The sequence below is a fragment of the Sander lucioperca genome, chromosome 5, assembly GCF_008315115.2.
Source record: "Sander lucioperca isolate FBNREF2018 chromosome 5, SLUC_FBN_1.2, whole genome shotgun sequence".
NCBI lineage: Eukaryota > Metazoa > Chordata > Actinopteri > Perciformes > Percidae > Sander > Sander lucioperca.
Window position 1 is genome coordinate 11014472 of NC_050177.1, and position 12839 is coordinate 11027310.

Consider the following 12839-nt stretch of genomic DNA (forward strand, 5'->3'; position numbering starts at 1 on the left):
GGCTTGCGTCAGCGTCAGTGAGGTGAGTCTTGACAGCTCCTGTGCTGTTGGTAGATATGGATCTGTGTTCAAAAAAAGGAGCAAAACGCTCAGGGACCACAAGCGTCTTGTTAGACTGGAGAGTGGTAGGCTGACCCCCGCCCCCAACCGCTCTGCACACAAACATAGATGTACACACAGTTGCAGAAACACAAGCACACAAAGTGTTTACAACTCGGGTGTCATAGTGAAACTATTGTGTTAGCTTGTAGTTAAGAAAACTTTGTGGCTTTTACTCCAATGGGTAAGAGGAAAAGCAAAAACAGAGATTCAGGAGGATATGACTTGCGTCTTCAAACCCTGTGTGGTTTGTGAAAACGGCGTCTGCTGGCCCATTTAAAGTTCTGCACCCTGCTATGTCAGAGGTAGGAAGGCAGACAAGCAGCCAGGATTGCAGTCTCTTATCTGTGCTGCTGTTGTGCTGTGTTTTGAGGGGGCGTGCCTGTGATCTGTGATCATGTACCGTGTCGTTGTAGCAGCAAGTGTGGCTGTCGCTCCTGACTGAGCTGCCACCCCATAACTCTACCCCCACACAGTAAGTTTGGCACACAGAACAGTCAGCCGCATAGGACGTGGAACGCTGTGAGGGGAGAAGGAGGGGGAGTTTTGGAGGTAGGACTCGTAGATTTCAGATAAGACATCTTTCCAGATGCCTTTTACTGTTTACTATCATAACCACATAACAGCCTCAGACATGTCAGAGATAAAAGGAAAAGATTAGCGACTTCACTGGCAGGACAGAAAACTTCATCTCTTAAACATCTATGTGTCATGTTGCCAAGTACAGAGGCTGTAAAAAGGCTATACACACACAAAGGTTTAACTTTAAAATATTAGCTTATCCCGAACTGTGACTAATATGGTGTTAGTGTTAACTGAGAAGAAGTGAATGTATTTTTGTCTCTTTCTAAGCCTGGCATGAATTCAACAGTGGTACTCCATTAGATTAATGTGTAAAACATGCACCGAATGCGGAGCAGTTAACCTACATTGTGTTTGGACTAAAGGAGTGGTGGCAGACTGCTTGGCATGTGTGACTGCAGACTAGGTGTAAACAAAGCGTTTCTAGCCGTTACAGTCCCAATAATTCCACAGAGAATGAGATCTGAAGCAAATCCTTGTGTGGTATTCCCTCCTCTGTGTGCACTGCTGGTCACCGTGGCGGCACAGGCGGCAGCTGCAGGTTGACTTCATACTGTGTACATAACAATAACTGTGTTGTCATTCCACCAGTCTATCTGTCTCGGCATCGTCAGAGCGTGAGGGCATAAGGAATTCCATGAAGTTTTGATACCTCAATTAAAGTGCGTCTGTCTCCTGTTATCTCATTTAGTCAGTAGTCGATATGATTGGCATAATCAGACATGCCTGATTGGTGCCTCCCATTTAATTAATCAGTCTCACTGTATCATCACCTGTGGCTCATTAGAGTAATTAGAGCGAATTAGTCAGATAGAAGGCCTCTCTTTGCCTGCAGATGAGTGGAAGGAATTTCATTAGGAGAGATGAACACACACACATACACCTTGGGTCGGATGGCCAGTGGTAATAGGATTTGTTTACCCATGACTGTTATCAGCGATTAGTATTATTACCACAGTTGTAGGACGGAGAGATAGTAATTTCCGTTTGGCCCAACCTCCCCTCCTAGCAACGAACATAGCTCACCATGCCAAATTTCACTGGGCAAACATGTTAGCAGACTTCCTCTTTTTAAAGAGTTCAAAAGAATGTGGAAAGACTGGGCTCCCCAAGTTACTGCAGCGGCCTGTCTGTGCATTCATGTGAGAGCACACGCGTGTGGAGCAGTGTGCGGGAGGCTTCTTGGCCAAGTCGGTGTTGAAGTCTCTCTAGGGAGTGTTGGCAATCTGTTCCAATCGTCTTTACAGCTGACCAGACGACCAAATGAACCAGGACAGGGACTGCTGCTGTGGGCCAGTCCAGCCAAGCCAAGCAGGGCTGTTACAGCAATCACACAGACATTACAGCCCACTTAATGCTCCCCTGCACACACCATATTCCATCCTCTGCTAAACTAGACAGCGCAGTCCTACCCAGCCATAGCCAGATTTAAAAATAGTGCTGGAGTTAATGTGAAATGGTTAAATGAATTAATTCACCAGTCAATTTAAACAGTTTTCAGATTTAAAAAGTGAACCATTTCAAAGTCAGGCCAAGGAGAGCTAAAAAGTGTTGACCTCAGAGACCGAGCCTAAAGGCCCAAGCACAGAGTACACAAGTTTTTCATGCATGACTTTTGGTGCTCTGTGGTGTACTGTTGGCATTACATTGAAGCAACACGAGTGCTGGTATTTGCACTTTGCCTCTGCAATTAATTCTATTTTGTGTTACATTAGTCATGTATTGTGAAATATAGACTCTCTGAATTTGCATGTTAGAGTTTGTTAGTTTCTTCATGTTCAAAAAAACCCCACACTAAACACAATTTAATTAGTAACTTATGTAAACAATTAGTAAAAAATACAATATTTGCCTCTGAATTGTAATACAGTAAAATAAATTTTAAAGACTGCACAGAAGTGAATAGATAGGATAAGGGTCTAACATGTTAATTTGTGAGGTTTATCAAACTAGCATGATGTCAATCATTGATGTCAAACATGATAGAAAGAAAATCCCTGTCGTGTGCCAGATGGCAGAGCCCCTGTAGAGCAGCCTCTACAGTATCCCCCTCCAAAGGTTCGGAGCTAGATGAAGCCAACAGAATAGCTGAATTTACTCACTGCTGGTGGATGCTGCTTAATAAAAAAAAAACAAAAAAAACATATGACACCTAGTTGGAAATTTAGTTAAAGCAGCAACATAGCTAGGTCACGTCTTATCTACCGAATTAGGGATGTTTTGAGATGCATTTTTTTAGTTTGATTCTGAAACAGTTTGCCAATATTTTACAAGCCATGTTTGCACTGCTGACGTCTTTCAAACTGAAACATACTAAGGCTCTACCCAATTCTTTCAGCTACCCAGTCTGCACACAGAATTGCAGTTTGTGTCCACTGTCATGGCTTTTGATGGCTAGTGACAGATGTCACCTTTTCAGTCTTTATAAAAATGAAAGGTCTTCATCTTTCTATTTAGCCATTTATTAATGTAGCTATCAGCTATCTTTAGTCACGGCAGTAATATAAACTGCCATGTGGGTGCTAGCAAGGATCAGGTAGCTGGACCGATTGGGCACTGACAGTCCTCCCTGCAAAGAATTCAAACGGGTTATCCATCATGACATTCTCCAATCTCATGTTAGAGTAGCCTAAATATTAACCAGGTTTACTGGTACAACTGTATTCCCACACATTGTTATGAGCTTGAGAATATCACCTTGTGAGGAAGTTGCATCTGTTTTTCCTATGTAAATGTTCTGAAACCAGTTCCAGAGGAAACAGTTTAACACCATCAGTGCACATTTGGCTAAAATGTTGCATAGGTAAAAGGCCTGTGTAAACACTTTGTAAGTTTGCTTTTATCAAAGAAAAACTGTAAAAACTCAAATGTGTCATTTTATAGTTGGTCAAAACAAAGAACTAAGGTATGAGGAGAAAAAGGACATGAGTCTGCACCTTTGTAATATGTAAACTGACCACAATTCAGTCCGGTTTTATTTTTGCTAAGAACCCACACTCTACAAAAACAGCCTTCAGTAGAGCAAAACCCCAAACATATTTGTTCAGTATTTCACTTAAGGTACATTACTATGACAACCTATCATGCTTATATGTTGTTTAAAATGGGAATAGTATTGGCCCCCTAATGGTCAGTAAGATTTGATGTGTGTGAACAAGGGTAGGCAGCAGGGACTTTGGGATGTTCCGCTCTATCAGCAAGATGAGTGTAAAGTCTGCCCGTGTCTGCTGATGTGGGCAGAGAGTTTGCTGCCTAGTCAAAACCTGACTGAGGGTCCTTTTTTTTTTTTTTTTTTTTTTTATTTTTCTTTTTTAAACCGAGACCATGCCCATAATTACTTGCCCACTTGGCAATGAATCAATCCTCTTTCATGTGTGATGTGTTTATTTAGCTTAGTAGTGAGAATTTCTTTTGGAATGGGGATTTGGTAACACATTGGGATATGTGCAGGGTTTTGGAAAGGGATTGGACAGAATCAAGGGCGTCGGGCATTGGCACATGACCTCCTAAAGCCGAACCCTAGAGGAGGACTGTGGTTATTTCAGTTTTGCTCTGAAATCGAACACACTAATTCAGTTATATGAAATCATTATTGTGGTGAATTTCTTTTTTTGACTTTTGGAAAACTAGTTGAAAACACATTTACCTGCAGTTTGCATGGACAGCGCCTACTTTGCATATCAAAGAGCAATCTGGTAAATTGAACATGGTGTTGTTTACAAGGTTATTTATTTCAACTCAATAAGCAACAACACGAGCTGTACATTTCCTACTGTTATTAAAAAGACTAGAACACGAACAATAGTGGTATAATGTAATAGTGTTGTCATGTAGTATGAAGGTTATGTACTTATATCTATTAACTAGAGATGCACCGATTACAATTTTCTAGGCCGATTCCGATTTTCTTTGAGTTTGGCTAGCCGATTCCGATTTCATTTTTTCTAACCACTTTACAGCACACACAAATATTTATTTTCTATCTTTTCTTTAATAGAACATTTTGCACAGAACATAGAACATTTTTTGAACAGATAATGGATCACTATAAAATAGAACTATATAAATTACTCCTGGTGTGGGAAATTCACACACATCTAAAGTGCAATGTTAGAACCATTTCCTTCTTTTCACATCCAATATCCAACAAAAAAAATTAAATTTTTGGTTTTTGGTGTTGTCCCTCCACACCCTACTCTTTCCTTGCAGGTGTTGCATATTGCAAACTTGTTATCTTCTGCACACACGCTGAAGAATTTCCAAACCGCAACATGTTGCAGGTTAATTCACGAGGTTCCCTACATGTGCGAGAATAGCGCGACACACGGCGGAAAAGTTGAGAGAAAGGAAAAAGAGACTGTGCTGTCGCGTCCGTGTGTGCGTGCGTCCTTGAGAACTGTAACTCGTATAATGTATGTTGTCAGTTAATTGTTGCATTGACCGGCATGAAATCACCATATGTCAGACTGACCTGCCGGTCGCCGGTCATGGCCGAGCACGTGAAAACCGGCCAATTCCGGTCACCGGCCGGTGTATCGGTGCATCTCTACTATTAACCCATAGCTGAGATAAGAGAGCCAGTGTTATAGAGGCAGTGGTGATTTTAGATGGTGCAGATAATGTAATGCAAACCAAACTTTCCCAAACGCTATTCTTCAAGTTGATGCACTTAAAGGTGCGACACGCACGCACACACACACACACACACACACACACACACACACACACACACACACACACACACACACACACACACACACACACACACACACACACAGTGGCACTGTCTTTGTGGGGATCCGTCATTGACATAATGCATTCCCTAGCCCCTTACCCTAACCTTAACCATCACAACTAAATGCCTAACCTTAACCCTTACCCTCACCATAACCATAACCTAATTCTAACCCTAATCCTACAACAAGTCTTAACCCTCAAACAGCCCTTTAAAGTTGTGGGGTCCAGCATTTTGGCCCCACAAAGCTGTCTGGACCCCACAAGTATACTGTATTCCCGGTTTTTGGACCCCACAAATATAGTTAAACAAGAACACACACACACACACACACACACACACACACACACACACATAATCAAGAACCCATACTAATCGGTCACCCATGGTATTTTACGTCTGTAGTGATTTAGATTATGTACTCTATATTTTTTAAATTAATTCCTAGTTTAATGGCACAGCTTGAACACCATTATCTCTTCGCTTTTGGGATATACCTAAAATTGTTGTGATTGCTGCCTATGCCTTCTGACTTCTGATCAGGCTTTAAACTGAAGTGTTTCAGTGAGTTCATATTTTAAAATAATTTAAGATGTATTAGCCTGAAGGCCTCATGCGTCAAATTGTGATTACCGGTAAAATATGCCAAATTTGATGTTAGTACCTCGAACCAACTGGGCCTTATATTCTTGTTCCTGTAGCTAATCTTCACCAATATAATAATTACACCTCTATTCATGAACTAGAGCATTCATTTTGACAATTAATTTAACATGATTAAAAATGATAAGGTTCCTCCTTTCGTCAAGCGTTGCACAAGCTCCTGCGCACGCTCGGATTCACTAACAGATAGTGCAGCTGCTCCATGGCCATGGGCAGACAGGCTGCTACATCAACTGCTCCATGGGCAGCGAGAGCAAGATGGCATGTGAGCAAGTGAGCATTTTATTTATTTATTTATTTTATTTTTTTCAAACATCCTGTGCTACTGCGTAAAATCCATTGCAGAGGACAGTCTACCAACATTTGTTTTATATTTGTTTTACAGTTTGTGGATAAAACGAGATCACGGCTGGTCAGGGGAATTCAAGTTAATGCTGATGGGGGAAAAATCTCCTAATTAGTACTTGATCACACAATTTCTTTAGAGGGTTGTATTTTCTTGTGTGTGTTGGGGGTGTGGGCGATGTGGGGAGGTGGGCATGTGTTCGTGAGTGTGTTTTGGGACCTTGTCAGCAGACTGAGCCACAAGGGCCCCTGTGGTAATGTGTGTATTAAATGATTAGTGTGTTAGTTAGCATAACGGCCCTTCAGCAGCGTTTAATCACTCTCAGGGGTGGGCGGCCTCACAGGAGGAAGGATGGGAGGGGGCAGAAGAAAAGGGAGAGGCGGAGTAAAGGGAGAAGAGAGAGATTTAAACGGAGGAGAAGGTACTGCTGGTTGAATGAGTGAACGATCTGTAGAGAGTATGGGAAAAATGAGGGGGGGGGGCAAAGAAGTGAGCGTGACAGGAGGCAAGAATCCAACAGAAACATAATCCAGCAACACTCAGCAGAGAGAGATACAATCTTTACAAGGCCTGAACGTCTCGTAAATGTCAGCACTGGGCCCATCATCTAGAACAAGTCCCATAAATAGCTATTAATAACAATGCAAAATGGATGTGGATAAAGGCGGGCCCTGCCTTAGTCTTGACAACACTGCTGCTGTTGATAATAGTGCTGTTGTCGTTGTTCTGTGGGGAGGAGTGGTTGTCTGGTGCAGACAGTCAATAATTGTTGTGATCTGTGTGCAGAGTAGTAGTAGTAGTCTATTGCTACAGAAGCTGTTATGCCCGACACAGTGGTAACTGATTGACTGACAGGCTGAATGGCTCCAGAAACTGCTTGCGCTGGTAGCAGATCAAACTACCGGTGGGACATTGGTTTTGTGGTTCGGCTCTCTGCCTCTGCTGCTGCAACATATTGGCCAAGTTCAGCTGAAGCAGGATGGGTCTGCAGCTCGCCAGATGGGTCAAGGAGTCTGCTGTGTCGTCAGAAAAAGCAGCTTCTGTCTTGTTATTCTGAATGACAATTGTGCTGATTATAATGAAAGACAACAGGAGTATGATAAAATGTGCCGGTCTCTTCTTAGCGAAGTAAAAGAGTTGTGCGTTTGTGTTGCAGAAAGAACTAGACGCCACCGCCACACAGCTTGCCAACAGACAGGACGAGAGCGAACAGTCCAGGAAGAAACTAATTGACCTGAGCCGCGAGTTCAAGAAGAGCACACCAGAGGTGAGAAAATCAGATATTCACAGACACGCACCAACACACAGCCACGCATTTCTCCTGCAATTCTTTTGACAGTCATGGTTTGCCTCTGTGTTTCTCTGTGTCTCTTCTCCTCTTCATAAATGTAGCGGTGATTATTTACTGAGAAAGCAGGGGAGGAGTAGACGGCACAGAGATGCGGGCTTGGCTCCCAAAAATAGTCTCTCCATTAGTTTCCCTGAAATCCTAAAGAGACAAAACAGAAAACCCCTCAGGAGTTTATATTATCTGACCTAGTTTTTTATGCGTGCAGAAAGTGTGGTCCGTGAGTGTGTGTGTGTGTGAGAGAGAGAGAGAGAGAGAGAGACGCAGAGCATGAGGGAGAGAAAGAAAGAAAGAGAGTGTGACAACACTACTAAGTGGGATCAGGAGGGAATTCTGTCCTGTTCCTGTGTTCCCATCACTCCTCCTGGGAATATTTGTTTCATCTCTGTTACCAAGGCAACGCATTTTAAACCACACAGTGAAAACAAAGTATTGTTGTGTTATTATTGGTAATGTCACCATGGTGAATTATTGATGGTGGTATGAATTATGTATGAATGGAGTAGACTGTGGATAGAAAATTGTCAACTCTCGGTGGAGTTGACAGTAGGCCTATTATAGTTACCACAGGATGAGGATTGTGACTATTGACTTCAGCTTGTAGCCCACCCGGTGTAGAGAAATATACACCAGAGGAAACCTGTACCTGCAAACAGAAGATGCTAATTTCACTTTACCCTACACATTCATCTCTAATCTCACTTGCAAGTGTAACCGCATAACTAGCAACACACAGGAGGCGAGGCAGACCCCACCACGCACGCATGCACACGCATACACAGAGGTGGAGAGACACACACAAAGAAAACATGCAGAGAAGCAGAGGCACACACACAAACACACAGAGGCAGATAGCCTAGATCACAGAACAGGACACACACACATTCATCAGTGTAACAAGGCTGTGATTTAGGAAGGCTCCTCTGGCGTCTGTGTGGCCCCTGGCATCTCCCTGGTATGTGGAGGAGGAATCTGAGCCAGGCCAGACGAGCGACAGGATTCATTACAGGGCTGTAACAGGCTCAATAGGAATCGGCACTACAACTCCCTGCATTTGGAGGTGTATAAGCATCAAGGCTGCCTACCAAAAAGGCTAGTTCGTAACACGTGATGGCCTTCGCTTGATTACAAATGCCCCAATCGTCTTGTGTGCATTCGCGAAGCTGTGTTTCCTGTCTCTTGGCATGGCTGTGTGTGTGGTTGACCAGCCTATAGAGCGGGCTGTCAGCTCTCTGTGGTTTGCACCAGTCAGCGGAGATCACAGTCACATCAGATCAGACTGCATTAGGCTGAGCGGGAGTCCGTCTCTGATCCATTATTCAACAACCAGGAGACCGGCCCACGTTGACTGTGTCTAGTCTGCTGAGCTGTACTCGGCGTGAACTGCACTCATGGTCTGCATAATAACACACACACACACACACACACGAAGGCTTTTGTAGCATTTTGAAAGTAGTGCAAAGAAATGCAGCGTGAAAACAAAGTTTTCATAATTCATTAGGACTGACACACTGTTGAATTATTATTTTTTTTTTTTGAGACTACATCTCACTGTGCTTCCTAAGTTGCCTGAATTATTCATCCAGTTCTTAATTTCCTTTTAGTTAGTCAAGATTCCTCTACCACACTGTTATAAAGGCAAGGGTGGGAATGGTTGTAAAATGTCCAAAAGATTGCTAGCCAGAGGCAGTGGTAGTAAAACAACTTTGTGTGTGTGTGCACGCATGCACATACTCACATTTGTGTTTAGCTGCAGGGCAGACAGACAGCGAATGGGAGTTCCATACTCCCTGGAGGATTCCTCGGGCTGGCCTGTCTGCTGTCTGCCGGCAGCTCACACACCAGCCATCCATCTCCTGCTGCCTGGCCCCCTCCACTCCCCTCACTACACACACACACACACACACACACACAGATTGACCATGGTGTCTGTGTGCATTGTTATGTTATATGGTCATAAATCTTTGGAAGTGGAGGGGGCAGGGGGCGGAGCACTAGAGAGTGGACCAAAGGGGCTCAGAGCTCGGGTGTTCAGCAAAAGCAGTGGCTCACCTCTGCATGTTATTTGAATGTGTTTGTTTTTGTGGGTTCGGTGTGTGTTCCTGAGAGTGTGCGCACAAGCTTGTCAAACTGCAGTGTTTAGTCACAACTTAGACCACAAAACTAAGATGAGAGCAGATAAACGTCTAAAAATAACATCAGGAATTTGAGTAACTCTGCCTTAAAATTCAATTAGATTAGCATCTTCAAACTATTATGGTAGTGTTGAGGCAGCTCGTCATGCAGTCACTGTCTCAATAGAAGTTTAACGTTATGATATGTACAAAAGTAGTAGGACGACTAGACTAGACTGCATTACATTATACAAAGGTTCCATTTTTTGGTCATAAATATTGACATGATTTTGAAGCCACTGTGAGAATAGCACACTATAAGTGTAAAATAGTGAAATAAAAAAAGGTGTTATACGCTAATTTACACAACTACAAATGTTTGAGCACATTGTGTTTGGCTCTGACAAAACAATGGAACCTAAAGTGAAGCAAAATAAGATAAAAACAAAAGTGTATCATTCCAAAACGGGGGTAGTGAAGATCATCTATGAAAGGATACTGAATTTTGAAATGGAAAATTAGGATATAATCAAAATATAATGCAAATGATGAAACTGACACACCACTCTGGAGGTGTGTGTGTGTGTGAGTGAGTGTGAGTGAGAAGGGGAGAGCCAGAGCAGGGAGTTGGGGGCGGGGTGGAGGTCATTATCCCCAGTAGGGGAATATTGAATTGGCCCAGACAAACAGCCACAACGACCCCTGATGAGGTAACAATGGGGCAGGGTCACCGAGGTCATGACCTGTCCTCAGCCCCAGACAAGCGGCCTGTCTGGACCAACCTGGGATTTGCCCAGCCCCAGACACTGGTCCCCTGATCAGTGTGGGATGCACGCTCCCTGCAGCATCAGTTAGGCTTTTATGCGGAGGTTTCTAAAAAGGCGTGGAGTCTCCCAAGCACACATCTGTCAGTGCCCTACTTCACATCTTCATTAGGCCGTTTTGTGAGTATGTGTGTGTCCACAAACTGTGCAAATCGAATGTTCCTGTACAGAATGTCCTATTCTGCCATGCTTTTTACCGTACGCTCCAGTTCAGTTTGTCAGAATGCAGGCTCAGCTAACAGCATGGTGATTTGCATGTTCCCCTGATACATACTCAACTGGCTATCTAATCTGAAACCGCTCACTCGTACTGGAAAGTCATGCAATGGGACTTACGGGATGAAAAGCATTTGCTTTATAGTAAAAAGTTGGTGCGCGGAGACAATTTGCATTAACTGTAGTCTGTAGTCCTACTCTGTAGCTCATTCAGTCTCTGTCTCACACGCACTAGTGATGCCTCTGGGTGGCCCAGGTGGTGCTGCACCTGTTCTCATGAGAAACGCAGTCCGCCAGAGTACCTTGGGGTACAAACCTGGCCTCCTCCATACAATCATGTTCATCACTCGCTCACGCATCACTCATTATTCATCGGCAGTGGCAAGAATGGTCGCTATTTGATTTCAATGAGTGACTTATTTGATCACAACGTGGTCTGCTAGAATAAAAGTCTGTTTTCACAGCTTCTGAACATCCCTGCCACACGTTTCTGTATTCTAACTGTTATTTTATAACAACAATTGATCCGTTGATAATCTTATTTTTCGAGACTTGCTTAACCTCCTCTTCTCCTTATCTTTTAGGATTTCCGGAAACAGGTTGCCCCGTTGCTCAAGAGCTTCCAAGGAGAGGTGAGTGTGTTATTGGGAATTTATATTGACACAGTGATAGACTCACATGCTCAAGCACAGCATTCAAACAGTGCATTTTATAAAGCACATTTGACATTCGTTGACTGGTCTTGCTCCCTCTCTCAGTGCTCTTTTCTCTTCTCTTCACCATCTCCTCTTCTTTCTCTTGCCACTATCTCATTTCCCCTCTTTCCTCTCTCTCTTTTCTTCGCTCTGCTCTGCTCTTGATTTTCTGTCCTATTCATGAAGTCCTGTAGCCCGAGGGTGTGTTTAAATTGCATCCTGCAAAGAAAAAAAAAAAAGGCACCACAAAATCCCGGCTCTAGCCAGTCACAACTCACCGAATGCCATTTCCTCAGACTTTGTTTGTCTGCATGATTTGGTGGGGTTATTAGTTGATCTGGTGAATCATGTGCCATTTGTGGTCATTGTGGCTAATTTATTTACTTTCAATTTAATGTTGTGCCCTGGGTTTCTGTGTACCTTGACCAATAAGAGGTGACTTTGGTGTGTGTGTGCTATATCATACTCCCACTGTTCCCTTCTATCTCCTCCTCCATCATTTTGGCCTATTTCCATCATGACTCCTCCTTTCTGGCAGCCATGCATTTCCAGTTCACTCCCATATGTGAAAGTCAGAGGGTAGGAGTGGAAGCGGCTGGTTTAGACTGGGGCGTTCTTGGGGGTTGGAGTGGGTGGACATTCAGCCCAACAGTATCTCTTCCCTAGCACGCACACACACACACACACACACACACACACACACACACACACACACACACACACACACGGACACGGACACATGCACGCAAACAAAATCATCTCAATAGATAGTGACAGGGCTGATTTGCTACTGGCCATAGAATATTACAGTTTAACACTGGGTTAGTTTCCATATTCTTGTGTTAGAGCAGCAACCACAGCCAGTGGTTATGTAAAAATGCTGTAATTTATAGTGGTCCCACCATGTTCTGCTGATGATCCACAGTCTATTTAGAGAATAGAAATGGTAGCAATATAATTGCGGCTTTGTCAGCTGTTTCCACCGTCCTCATGTTGACACACCTCGACGGTGTGCACACCAGAACACGCTGAGGCACATAGTGGGTGGTCGCGGAACTGAGAAAGACATTATCTTATGATTATTGAGATAATACTGTACACCCGCGCCAGTCTTGGAGCAGCCCATCAATCAGTCGACTATTTTGCGCGCTTGCATGCCACAACATGAGTAGCTCTGAGAATGTGTAATTTTAGCCTGGCTTTGTTTGCTTACCCCT

At 43.5% G+C, this 12839-nt stretch overlaps 1 protein-coding gene across 5 annotated transcripts in view; it reads left to right on the forward strand.

Annotated features, from left to right (window-relative positions):
* Window positions 1-12839, forward strand: part of cux1b (cut-like homeobox 1b) — a 65142-nt gene that overhangs the window by 11593 nt on the left and 40710 nt on the right. For all 5 annotated transcript variants that reach the window (XM_031296609.2, XM_031296606.2, XM_031296607.2 and 2 more), the window contains exons 2-3: window positions 7582-7692; window positions 11512-11559. In XM_031296609.2, coding sequence (XP_031152469.1) covers window positions 7582-7692; window positions 11512-11559 — 159 coding nt within the window. The remainder of the gene's footprint in view (window positions 1-7581; window positions 7693-11511; window positions 11560-12839) is intronic.